The 13674-nt window shown below is 34.7% G+C and overlaps 1 protein-coding gene across 1 annotated transcript in view; it reads right to left on the reverse strand.

The window, feature by feature from the left end:
- Positions 1-13674, reverse strand: part of Itfg1 (integrin alpha FG-GAP repeat containing 1) — a 233971-nt gene that overhangs the window by 140611 nt on the left and 79686 nt on the right. Inside the window, exons 7-8 of the mRNA XM_010617261.3 lie at positions 7373-7434; positions 1482-1563 (exon numbers count right to left, since the gene is read on the reverse strand). Of these exons, the coding sequence (XP_010615563.1) occupies positions 1482-1563; positions 7373-7434 (144 nt within the window). The remainder of the gene's footprint in view (positions 1-1481; positions 1564-7372; positions 7435-13674) is intronic.

A 13674-nucleotide genomic window follows, 5' to 3' on the forward strand; every position in this document is an offset into this window, starting at 1 on the left:
ATTATATATATATATTATATATATAGAAAGCATTATATATGCCTTTTTCCCCTAGAGAGATGTGAATATATCCATTTTAATGCAGGCAACTGGATTAATCAGCAAATTTCAAAAAATAATTCCATGTATTTCAGAATCTGAATACTTAAAAAACTACAAACTAAGCATTGGAAACTTAGTTAAAACTAGCCAGTGTAATACAGCTAAAATATAGTACAATACAGAGATTCCTGTTGAAATTTCCACTGTATGACATTGTCAATCTCCTGTTTCAGCTGTTTTAGAACACTTCCCATGACAGTGAACAATGAGCCAATTCAGTCAACCAAACAGCAATGACAAAAACAAGTAAATTCATTGAAAAAACTCAAACGACAGTTTCTTGTGCTGTTGCTTTATGCCTATCATTCTGTTTTATTCATGTTGTGTTACTCACAACACCGTTTGTGAGATGAATATTACTGTCTTCAACATATTATCAATCAGGAAGCTGGGTTCGTGGAAATGATGCAACATCATCATTTCAAGGAACGGGCAGAGGTGTTTGTTGGCAGGATGAAGGAACAGCAAAATGGGAATGAGCTTTGACACGTTTTAGGCAATGACCATCCATTACAGAATATCTTCTCATCAAACATAAAAATCCTTTTAACAAGTACCCTGACAAAGGATGAAAGGAGCCACACATGTTTTGAAGTCCCTTATCAAAGTGAACTTGAGTAACTGTGCAGAACCTTATAAAAAAACAGAAAACCATAATAGACGTTCTTTTTTGAAATTAAGACGGAAATAAAAGTATTTTTTTAAATATTCAAGTTTAAGAGTTCAGGTTAACTCCTTCAATTCTATTTGCTGTATACTCTGGACATACAGGTTGAATACTCATTATCTGAAAATTGGTTATTTTCCAAAATCTGAAGCTTTCTGAACACCAACATAATGCCATAAGTCAAAACTTTGCATACATGACCTTTTGTGATGGGTCACAGTCAAAATGCAGGTACACTAAAAATATTGAATAAAATTACCTTTAAGCTAGATGCATGAGGTTTATATAAAATATAGATAATTTTTTTTTTTTTTTAGATTAGGGCCTCACATCCCAAGATGTACTCACACATATGCAAATACAAAAATTTGAAAAACATCCAAAATCTGAAACATTTCTGGCCTCTAGTATTTGAGATAAGGGATATTTAAAATTTACGTGAAAATTCATGATAATTACTTTTGGTATTCTCTAGAAAAGCCTTAGCAGGCTTTCTTATTTTACATGTTATTCTTACAAAGATTAAATATGAATTATTTTTAAAACATTTTTTGCTATAAATCTTTCTTTATTAAGGAATGGAACACATGTATGATACTAGGATAGGCATCTTTGAAATCTAAAACCATTCTAAAATTATTGAAGTTATTTGTTAGATAGGTAATAATATGATGTCAGAAAAGGGCAATTTGAAAGACAAAAACAATCTTACCAAAGTCTGCAAATGCTGACTGTCCAACCACCAGCAAATTTTGAGGTTTTTCTAATGTGCTACTGACAGAGAAGTTTCCATCCTGTTAAAATCATAAAATGTTGAATTAGACCATCAAAAGCCACTCAATTGTCAAGTGTGAAGCAGTATTTTTAATGAAGCAGGGAAATAAACAATTGAAGGCTTTTGTTGTACTGCAATAAAATCATTCTAATTTCCTGTCCATTGTTATTATAAAACAAAAGTAACAACTGTAAGATTAAGAAAATATGATTTTGGAGAACAGCTGTGTGGGCCACACAGTCCACAGTCAGAAGCCTATTAAGAAAATAGGAGGCTGGGTGCAAAAGTGCCAGCCAGGGCCCCACCCAGAAACCAGCGGCTTGGGGGCACAAGCCCCAAAGCAAAGGCCCACCTGGAAAACAGCTGCACAGGCTGCAGGCTACAGCCAGAGGCCTGCCAAGGTACCATGGTAAGTGCACCTATGCCCCAGCCAGCAGCCTGCTCAGACACCAGCAACTCAGGTGCACAGCTCCCAGCCAAGGGCTATCTCTGACAACAGCTACGCAGGTGGGCAGACCTAAGGTAGAGGCACACCCAGACGCCATCCTACGTGTGTGCAGGCCCCAGCCAGAACACCAAATGGACAACAGGTCAGGTCAGGGATCCAGAAGGCAAGCATTCTAAACCCAGAATTGGCTAAGTGGTGATCATCAGAGAGGTCTCTCTGAGGTTGCTAAGAATTGAAGCCCACTAGGCAAGCAGAGTCACTTCAACAAAGGCACAGCAGGTTGCATCTGTTGAAATGGGAAGACACATAAACAAGACACAAAACCAAACTTCCAGATCACCTAAGGCAACCCCAAGGGGCAATGAGATGGAACAGTTTGATACTCAACCACAAGGACTCCCTGAACTGGCAATGAAAGAGGATCTGGAAAAAATAAAATCAGGAATAATTTCTCAGATAACAAGAGAGATTGTATCCATAGTGTAAGACATGACTAATAATTCTAGAGCAGACACAGATAAAATAGAGGAGCTGAGGAACCAATATAAAAAATAAATGGAATCCATAAAACTGATGCAAACAGATAACCAGTAGATTAAAAACTTCACTGAAAGTCTATGCAGCAGAATGAGCCAATGTGCGGGCAGAATATCAGATATAGAAGATGGGATTGCAATTGGTGAACAGGAAAAGAAAAATTTCTTAAAAATAGTAAGGGACCATGATAAATCAATCCAGCAGCTGCTAGATGATGCAAAGAATAAGACTGACTGAAGTCAATGAAGAAACAGGAGTACAAATGACATTTAAAAAAAAAAAACTAAACTAAAATACCAAAAATCTGTTCACAGAAGTTAATGGCACAAAACTTCCCAAGCAGGGGGAAAGAATTTGACATATGAAGCATATAGGAGTCCAACTAGTCTTGATAAAAATAAAAAAAATCCACACCTAGGCATTTAATAGTCAAAATTCCAGAAATCAAACAGAACAATAAAATATTACAAGCAGTTAGAGAAAAAAAAAATCACATACAAAGGGAAGCCCATTAGAATCACACCAGACTTCTCAACATAAACCCTCAAAGCAAGAAGAGCCTGGAATGAAGTATTTTATGCCCTAAAAGAAAACAATCTCTAGCCCAAATGGATGTATCCTGCAAAATGATCTTTCAAAAATCAATGGAGAAATAAGACACTTCATGACAAAAAGTACCTGAGGAACTTCATCAGCCTTGTATGATAAGAAACTGAACATGAACCCAATATACTGACACAGCGAATGGATTATTCCACTGGAGATCTGGGGAATTCAGTGCTGCTTTTCCTATAAATGATTTCACTGTGGGACAGCCACGTACTACTTGGTGTTGGTTATTCACTGTCAGCCAATACATGTACTCACAGGGTTGTGAGATGATCAGGTGGAATGATAGGAAAGAAAGTGTTCTGTATAATCAGGTAAAATGACAGTCCTGTGCTTTTAGTACACAAGTAGTTTTTTTCCTGAACTCAACTACTTCACGGTGTGTCTATTCTTTACTATGGTGATCCTACTGGACTTAATGGCTTTTCTGCAATGCAAAATAGGATCATATGGGGTTCTGCTGCAGCTGTGTTCTATTATTTCCTTTTGTGTATTTGTTTTTTAGAATTATTGTGCAGTGACTTCAGGGTAGAAGTTTTAAAGACAGATTTGCTAGTGTTCAACTCTCAACTCCACTGTTTGCTAGCCCTAAAGACTGAAAAAGTTAGTTATTTTCTACATATCAGTTGTCTGAATTTAGATATAAAATATATTTTTATAAGTTATTTTTCTTTGTGTGTGATTAATGAAATACACAAACAGTGCCTAGCACATAGTAATGTATTTAGTTAATATTAGGTACCATTAGTAGTAGGAACATTAGTAATATTTGTCAAAAATACTACAACCAGTGAAGCAGTTGAGCCACTGTAATTGATAAGGGGGACTGACTGGATTTTCTGCTTGAATTCCAACCATAAGTGCTACATTGCAGGAAGTACCCTTTCATGGACGAATGTTAAAGCTCTGACATGAATATTTCAATATTTAATGTTAAAACTGCCCTATCCATAATGTTAAAAAGTGATCAGGAAGTAATATGTAATAACTATTGCATATATCTTTATTCATGAAATGCAGTGGTTCTAAATTGAGGTGATTTTATATGCTAGGGAACATTGGACAATGTCTGTACTATTTGTGACTGCCACAACTGGGGGCGAGGAGGGTACTAGCATCTAATGAATAGAGGCCAGGGATGCTACTATAATACACAAGATAGCTCTCCACAACACAATGGAAATAGTGTCAAAGTTGACACTGACCACTCTTAAATCTTTTCCAATGACACTTATCTTTGTTTTTAAGTTCCAGTTTTACATTTCTAACTACTTTCTCCGTATATCTCTATTTGAAAAATTTCCCCCACTCCAATTGAGTTATATTTTTTCTTTCCATTATATGGTAATCTTGTCCCCTCCTAACCTCTCCTGTCAGTGGCTCAGCTATTTCTCAGGGTACTGTGAATTCTACCTACATCACTTCCTCACCTCCAGATATTTAATAGATTAATTGCAACAATGAAAGCTGCATTCATTTCACTCTTAGTCCTAGAACATTTGATAATTTTTGAATAGACTTTTTTTTTTTCTAAACGGATTTTTAAAAGATCAAATTACTTGGTTTAGAAGTCAAGGCTTTTGCTGTTGTCTAAACCAATTCTTCTAATCTTGCCTTCCAATATCTCTTTCATATTGTGGCCTGATTTAGCCACTTTGAACTATGAGTATATCCTGGGTTTCCTACGCACTTCCTTGTCTCTTTTTCTCATTTTGAATCACTAAAATCCTATTCATTTGTACTAGCCATTTTAAACATCTTATCTTTCTTGAAGCCTTCACTAATAATCCTACATGGACCAGAGAAGCAAATGCTCTCAGTCTTTCAGATTCTGTTACACAAGGTTTATAACTCTTGTCATACCAGCCAAAGTCGTGCACATTCAGAACTCAGCCTCCTCCTCAGCCTACAAGCTCTATTCACATCTGTATTTCTCAGGGCAACTTCATGAGGAGCTGTACATACACTGATTGTCTAAAAAAGATCTTTCTCTTTTTTCAGTGCTGAGGATCAAACGCAGGGCCTGAGCATGATAGGAAAATGTTCTACCATTAGCTGTATTCTTAAGCCTTAAAAAAAGATTTTATGCAGTTCTTATATTTTTACTAGCTAACATGGTATAGGTTTTAAAGTTTTTGGGTCAATTTTGTGTTACTATAAAGTGTTTGACTAATTTCTCATTGAAAATGATCATCCATTTCATTAATGTACTTTATCTGAACTACATACTCCTCAGTTTATATGAATCTACATACTCCTCAGTTTGTACTAACGACATAATATGGATACTTACACAGATCCTCCCCTTAACGAAACTCTCAGGTTCCTTTGAGACCTATATGAAACTAAGCCCAAACTGGGCTCTATTTCCATCTTTGAAGTTCAGTTGTAGGGAGAATCAGTTGGAGTCAGTTGCCAGAATCTCCAAGTTAATATCCACTCATTTCTCTTTTTAGATGAGTTTATCAAAGAATTATTCTACTATTTTAGTAATTTCAATTCACTGAGCTCCACCCTGCTCCTGGCTATAAAGTCTCACTTTCCTTTGTCATATTTGTAGTTGAGCTTAGTCTTTCCCTCGTACTGTAAAACCCCAATATAGCAGCCCTGCTGAATAAAAACTGCCTTAACCATGTTAAACAAGTATCTGAATAATTATTTTTTTAATGGTTACTCACTGATGCAGTGGCTTTACTGCAAGAACAAGTCTTATTATCTATTATCTAACAGCCAATTTAGTAATTTTCTCTAAAGAAAATGATATTTGAGGAAAAAAGATCCCAATGAAAATCTATTCTCTTTATGAAGATTTTTTTCACTATTGAGTTACTTTATTTGATCACCTTTAAGCCCAGATCATGGTGAGAGGACATCTACTTCAAAGTATTTCATAATTTTATATACATATTCCACTTACTTGGATTGAGGTTCTCCTTCCACACTAATCAAGTAGACCTCTTGAAGTAGGAACGAAAGGCCATCTATAAGTATCCCCAGCAAAGGGAGTCTTAATATATAATTACCATAAGGAATGTAATGACCATATTTCTAATAATCAGAAACCTAAATATAATAACATTTTTAAATAAGTAAAACATTGAACAAAGAAGTTTTTTTTGGTTTAAGATAAGCTTCCTACTTTTCCTTGCCTCATGGTAAAAATGATCACTTTGCTTAGTTTAGAAGCAGTTAGAAGCTCTGATCTTGTCTAATCAAAGCCCTTATCCTTTCTTAAGTTTCCATCCATGAAGAAATGAGAGTCATAACCAATGCCAATGATCATGCTATAAGAAATGGCTAATAATTAATCTCTTTCCAAAAGTTTTTGCTTTGTATGTTAGAAATGATTATTTTTCAAAAGCATTTTTATAAAATCCATACAAGGTTATGGGTTTAGTTTGGATGAAATAAAAGTTAATCAGGAGTAACTAGGCACGAAGTCAAAAGATCTAAAACTAAAATTTGTTAAGTGTCTACTGTGAGCCAAGGTATTTTAAACATATTGTTTGTGAATTTTCACTATCATTCCGTGAAGCAGATACTTATATCCATTTTCCAAATGAGGAAACTTTAGTTTCAGGCTTGACAACTATGTGATAAATGTCACTAAGTTGGCCCCTTTTTTATTGGCTTCAGATCCTGTCTTTTTATTATACAGCTTGAGATTCAACTTCAAGATTTCAAATGGTTTACTGTTCATTAATTAATTTTTAATCTGCTAACAATAAAATCATGAAATCAGTCTAGTCTTCTGCTAACAATTGAAAAAAAGAAAAAAAAACCTAATGGGAGACAATCCTTAATCCTAGTCAATTTGGGACTAAGTTTAGTGTATATTCTTATTTCTTTATATAAGCTTGAAGGCAAAGAGGAAAAATTAGTTTTTAAAAATGGTTTTCTTCATAAACTATCATGCTGACAAATTAAATGACAGTAACCTCTCTCAACAGCTGACAGCCTAGCAGGGGTCCTGTTAACATGCACATTAAGGCAGACTGATTGGTTTAATTGGCAGTCATGCCTAAAAACCTGCAGAGGAACTGATGCTGAATGAATCATTTCCTTCGGCAACATTTGGCAGTTTGAATGCAGCAATGCAACCCAAGGCTCTTAAAGTTGTTCTATTTATTGTTAAAACCAACCAACCAAGTGATTACTTTAATTTTATTTTCTAAATTGTATACCTTTACTGAAAGCTATCTTTTAAAAATGTTTCAAAGAAAAGATTTCTTACCGAATTTTCCCATATTTCAAACTGGAAGGTACCAGTGGGAGACAAGGTAGTAAGGAACAAATCTAGAAGGAAAATAAAAGAAATGTAAATTTTTGTAGTCATACTGGTGTATTCCTAGTAACAGAAAAAACTGCAACATATAAAAATATTAATACAATTCTAGCAAAATATACTTTAAGTCATGCTTTGACAAGTTTAATGTCACCAATAATGAAAATAAGAAGAAAAAAAGAGAAAGTAGATGCCCCTGTATTAATATAATTAAGAAAAATTATTTAAAGGGCATGTTTAGTATTAATCCTTCAAAAACATTATTTTAACAACAACTGTTTATATCATTCATTTACTGTATAATTTCAAATAATTTTATTCCAAGTTACAAGTTGATATTCTGGTAATAATCACACTTAAAGGCTTCAGCAGTATTTTAAAGCATCACATATCAGCATCCAAAACATTTAGCAGTCATGTTAAATGAGCAAAAAGTTATGTTTCAAATTTCAAGTGATTGAAGAACTACCTTTGTAGTTTCAAATTAACAAAGTTCCTTTTACTGGAAACTGTAAGAATTTTACTATTCAAATTTTTTCTTAATTTTTGTGGTTCCTATGTACTCGGAAATAGTACACGTTCAAATGATTACTGAATAAAGGGCACAATATTGTGGGGTAATACAAATTTGCTTGGACTTTTAAAACTAATCATGTTATTGCATCTTTAAACAGAAAGTCTTGGGAAAAAGAGGATCTGTGTTAAAGCATTTCACCTAAAATAAGTATAAGTGATCATACAGATTAGCACAGTAAGAATCCTTAAAAGGTAATCAGCATAAGTGATAAAGGATTAATAGTCATAGAGACTTCTAAGCTACACTAAAAAAAGGCATGTCAATGTAAACTCTGAACTATTTGAAATAAGCAAAAGCCAAGATAAGAACATTAGTCATACTTGTTCAAATTGAATACATCAAGCTGTTGAAACTCTTAACCCACTCATAAATAAATTCAGTGGTCATCTTTCCACCAAGGGAGCAAGGGATCAGTACCTTGATGAGGCAGCAGGCAGCATGAGATTAGAACTACTCCATTACCATATATGTCTAAACTGAAGTAGCTATAAGAATTATTCTATTACTATGTAGCCTAAACTGAGGTAGTTATAAGAACTACTCCATTACCATGCATGTCTAAACTGAGATGGTTATAAGAACTACTCCAGGGGCCGGGGATATTGCTCAGCAGCACTGAGCCTGCTTCACAAGCACGAGGTCCTGAGTTTGATCCCCGTACCTCCCCCTACTAAAAATAAATAAATAAATAAATAAATGAATAACAACAACAACAAAAACTACTCCACTACCATGTCTACCTAAGCTGAGATGGTTGTAAGGGCGAGTAAGTGACTACCAGCAATCTATTACCATTCCTAGAAAAGCAATTCAAATATTTTCTACTAGTGTTCTATTAGTCTCAGTGTATATATTTGCATACAAGGCGATAAATTACAAGCCTCCTATTGATTTATGGATATTTAGAAAATTTGAAACTATAACATAAAGTGCCGATTCTATTTTCATAGTTTCAGTAGCTACTTATTAAACCATAAAAAGCACTAAAGATAGATGAGATATTGGAAGTATATCTTGTAAAATGGATTTTAAAAATCTCATTTAACTATTCAATTATGTAAAGAGATTACAGAAAAATGAATGATTCATTACACGGAGAAGTAAAAATAGAGATGATTAATAATTAACAATTCATGGAGAATCATGCTTCAGACTTTGAATGAAATGAGAATGAAAGAACTGCTAGAAAAATTTAAGTCAGCCCAATAATAATGTCTCACCTTCCCACATGGCTAAGAGTAATTTGTACTACACAATTAAAAGAAATGTACTCAAGACAACTATAATGTATGCTGTGACATGCCACCCACATCATCTCTTAGAAGTGAATGATTTATTTGTGCAGCTGCTGAGAATACCGCTAGTATGTAAGCCCTCCCTCTTTGGTGCAGTTTCTGGTGAGTCCATATCCATTAATTTGTCAATTCACAGAAACTAGTGTGGGTCCAAACAAAACTGAGGACAACTCTGCAGGGCATTCCAGTTTCAGAGCTTTTCATGGGCAGCTGAGGATTTTCCTGATTACTGAATCTGAGCCCAACTCTGCTTACTTTTTCTGCTCTTCCATTGGTATTGACTATAAGAACACTCCCTAAAATGACATTTCCTGCACATAATCTTAATCTCAGAGTCTAGAGTCTGCTTCTGAGGCAACTCAACAGCAGATAGTAAAACTGACCTAAGAAAAGAAAGACACTAAGATGAAATTTTGGAGTTGGATTATCATAGGGCTGGCAGTTAGGATTCCTCCACTGGGGGAAAGCTGTACATGAACAGCCTAACTCATGGCACTGCCTTTACTAATGCAGTCTTGGGTGGGAGGGAATGGACTAGAGTGTGTCATATCTCAAACTTTTTGAGAAATACGGAGTAAAGAATATAAGGACAGTGGAATTAGATGGTCACTGCTATGCTAACTGAGGAAACAAAGTCACAAAGGCTAAGAATGACTGATTAGAAATGAAAAGCTAAGTATGATGGACTACAAGATGATACTCAAGTCTGATACTCAGCTCTTTGAAGGGACAGATGAAAACAACAAATAAATGCTGCTTTTCAAGGTGAGTGGCTGAAGGGAGAACACCTTTCAGGGAACCACCGGAACCCGGTAAGATGGGGAGATCTGGGATGGCTGCAAAAGAGAGGAATAAAAGTATGAGGAAAGAGTAAATGGGAGAAGTCCACCAGATCCCATCACTGAGGACACCAACAATCCTAGCTATGGAAGAGTTCCACAATCATCACAGGCTTAAAGAGAAAGACTTCTACAATGAAATCCACTGTCTAGAATTGGTAAAGATAACTTATTTGACAGAGGGATAAATATCACTGAAGAGAAACAAGTATAAAAAAAGCAAGATAACATGTTGCCTCTAAAGGAACACAATATCTCCCTAGCAACTAACTCCAAAGAAAAGGTTACTGATGAAATAGCTGATAAAGAATTCAAAATACAGGTAATGAAGCTAAGAAAACTCAATGAGATACAATAGTATATAGAGTGTTTCACAATATTTCATGATTTGAATGAAAAATTCAGCAAAGTGATTGAGATCATGAAAAACAAAACGAAACAAACCTTAAACTCAATAAAAATCTAGTTGAGGGGCCGGGGATTTAGCTAAGTGGTTCTGCCACCTGCCTTGCAAGTGCAAGGTCCCAAGTCTGATCTCCGGTACAAAAAAAAAAAAAAAAAAAAAAAAATTTAGTTGAAAGTCTAAACAATACACTATAGAAAGCAGTGGGAAAAACTTCTGAATGTCATGGCTGGTCCTTTGAAATATCCTAGTCAGGTGATACCACCAGGATGGCTGACTAGAGATAACTAGTGTGCTTCCCTGCACAACAAAGGACCAAAGTAAGACAAAATAACTGCTATTTTACTGAGGTATTTAAGGTAGAGCACTGGAGAGAAGTGGGGATGTGTAGATAGGCTGCAGAACACAAAGATACACAACTACCTTAAAAGAAGGGAACTAATTACACAGCAACTACCATTTCATCTTTTGAGATCAAACCTTAACCCAGGGAAACACTTCTTAGCAGGGAATACCTAAGCCACAGAGATACTTGAAAACACTGCCAAGGGTGATAACTGCTGAGGATGCTACATGGACACCATAGCAAAGCACTTACATGAAATTATGGACAACACAGAACATCCAACCAACAACTTAGGACACAATAGCTTTCTATCCAAGTATTTCACTATTAAAGCCACCCTTAAAAAATAAGAATACAAAACAAATAAAGCCACTCTTAAAATTTTGTGAAGGTTGGGCCAGTGATGTAGCTTAGTGGCATGGCACCTGCCTGGCAAGTGCAAGGTCCTGAGTTCCATTCCCCAGTACCAGCAATAAAAAAATTTGTGAAGGTAACTGACATACCAGATACAGAAATACATATGGACACAAGAGGCATGAGGCAAGAAGGGCACATGATGCCTCCAAAGGAACAACTCCTTAGCAAAAGTCTAGAAAGAAAAAGGGATCAACCAATTGTCAGACAAATCAAAAGATCAATCTCTGGAATAACACAGTCAGATGAAAAAATTACAAAACTGAAGAAAGTTTTAGAGACTTATGGGTTACTATTAAGCTAGGAAACATTTCTATTTCAACCATTCATGTTCCAGAAAGAGAAGAAAGAAAAACCATAGAAAAACTATTCAACAAAGTAATTGTTGAAAATTTTCCAAACTGTGGGAAAGATATGGACATCCAAGTAGAGGAAGTTCAAAGGACCCTAAATAAAACCTACCAAAGAAGGTCCTCTCTATGCATAGTATAGTCAAATAGTTAAAAATCCAAGACAAAGACAGAATTCAAAATCCATTAAGAAAAGGGTACCACACATCACTTAAAAAGAAGTCCCTATTAGATTAATAGTAGACTTCTGTGCAGAAACTTCACAGGGCAGGAGAAAATGGAATTATATATTCAAAGTCCCAGAAAAAAAAAAAAAGAACTGCCAATGCAGAATACCACACACACACATACACAGTAAAGCTATCTATCAGAAATCAAGGAAAATAAAGACTTTCCAAGACAAGCAAAGTTAAGGGAATTTATCACCTTTAGACTAGCTCTACATGAAATGCTTAAGAGATCCTACACTAGAAACAAAAGGATAATAATCAACATCAAGAAGACATGCAAAAGTACAAAACTAAACAGACCAAGCAAAGGAAAAGAGAAAGAATCAAATACTAATATGGACAACTACCAACTAAATGACAAAGGGGATAATTTGACAAGAGGAAATAACAACTGTAAATATATATGCACCCAACAGTGGAGCGCTCAATTTGCTTTAAGTAAATGTTATTAGATATAAAAGGAGAGACTCTAATAAAATAATAGCTGTGGAACTCATCAACCTTCTCAATAAATGGACGGATCAGACAGACAGAAAATGAACAAACATTTAGAGTTAAACTATACTATATACCTAATGAAGATAAGAGACATTTACAGAACATTTCATTCAACAGTTACAGAATACAACTTTTCCTTGGAAGTACACAGAATATTCTCTAGTACAGGCAATATAGTAAGATACAAAACAAGTTATCAACAAATTAAATAAAAATGAAATTGTATTATGTATTATGCCTGACCACAATGGAACGAGACTAGAAATCAATACAAAGAGAAACTTCAGAAATTGTACAGATACATGGAAGCTACATAATGTGCTACTGAGTGGGCAGTGGATAAACAAAAGAACCAAATAAGAAATTTCAAAATCTCTTGAAATAATGCAGATGAAAAGAAAACATAACAAACCCATAGGATATAACAAAATGAGTACTAGGAGGACTATTTGTAACAATAAGTTGTATGGAAAAAAACCTTTCAAATAAAAAACATAATGGATATACTATCTTAAGGAATCAGCAAAGAACCAAACCCAAAATTTAAAAAAGTAAATAAATAACAATTAGACCAGAAATAAATGAAATAGAGAACAATGAAACAAAAAGTAGTTATCTGAAAAGATGAACAGAATCGACAAGCCTTCAGCTAGACTAGCCAAGGGGGCGGGAGGACCCATATGAATAAAATCAGAAATGAAAAAGGACTGTTTTTCATTCCTAATAGCATAGGAACACAAAGGATCATTAGGGACCATTATAAACTAGTATATGCCAACAAACTGGAAAACCTACAAGAAATGAGTAAGTTGTTGACATGAAGTGCCAAAATTGAATTCTAGAAAATTAGGAAATCTGAACAGATTAATCAATAAGAAAAAGTCCCTCTAAAATGCAAAGCCGAGGACCTAGATGTGTCACTGATGAATTCTACCGCACTTTAAAATAAATGAATTCTTCCAAAACTCATTCTATGAGGCCACCATCATGACACGCTGGTAACAAAGGCAGATAAGGACATAACAATAAACAATAGACTAATATTCTAGTACAATAGACTAATATTCTTGAAGATTATAAATGCAAAATTCACAACAAATTATTAGCAGATCAAATCTAAAAGCATATAAAAAGTTTATTAACAATGATCATTTGGGATTTATCCCAAAGGTAGAGGAATAGTTCAACAAATGTAAGTAAATAATAAAGTATGAAAGACAAAGTCATATGATCACCTCAATAAATGTAGCATTGTATAAAATTCACCATTGTTTCATAATAAAAACACTAACAAATGAA

Source organism: Fukomys damarensis, unplaced genomic scaffold (assembly GCF_012274545.1).
Source record: "Fukomys damarensis isolate Sample0158 unplaced genomic scaffold, DMR_v1.0_HiC HiC_scaffold_37, whole genome shotgun sequence".
Taxonomy (NCBI): Eukaryota; Metazoa; Chordata; class Mammalia; order Rodentia; family Bathyergidae; genus Fukomys; species Fukomys damarensis.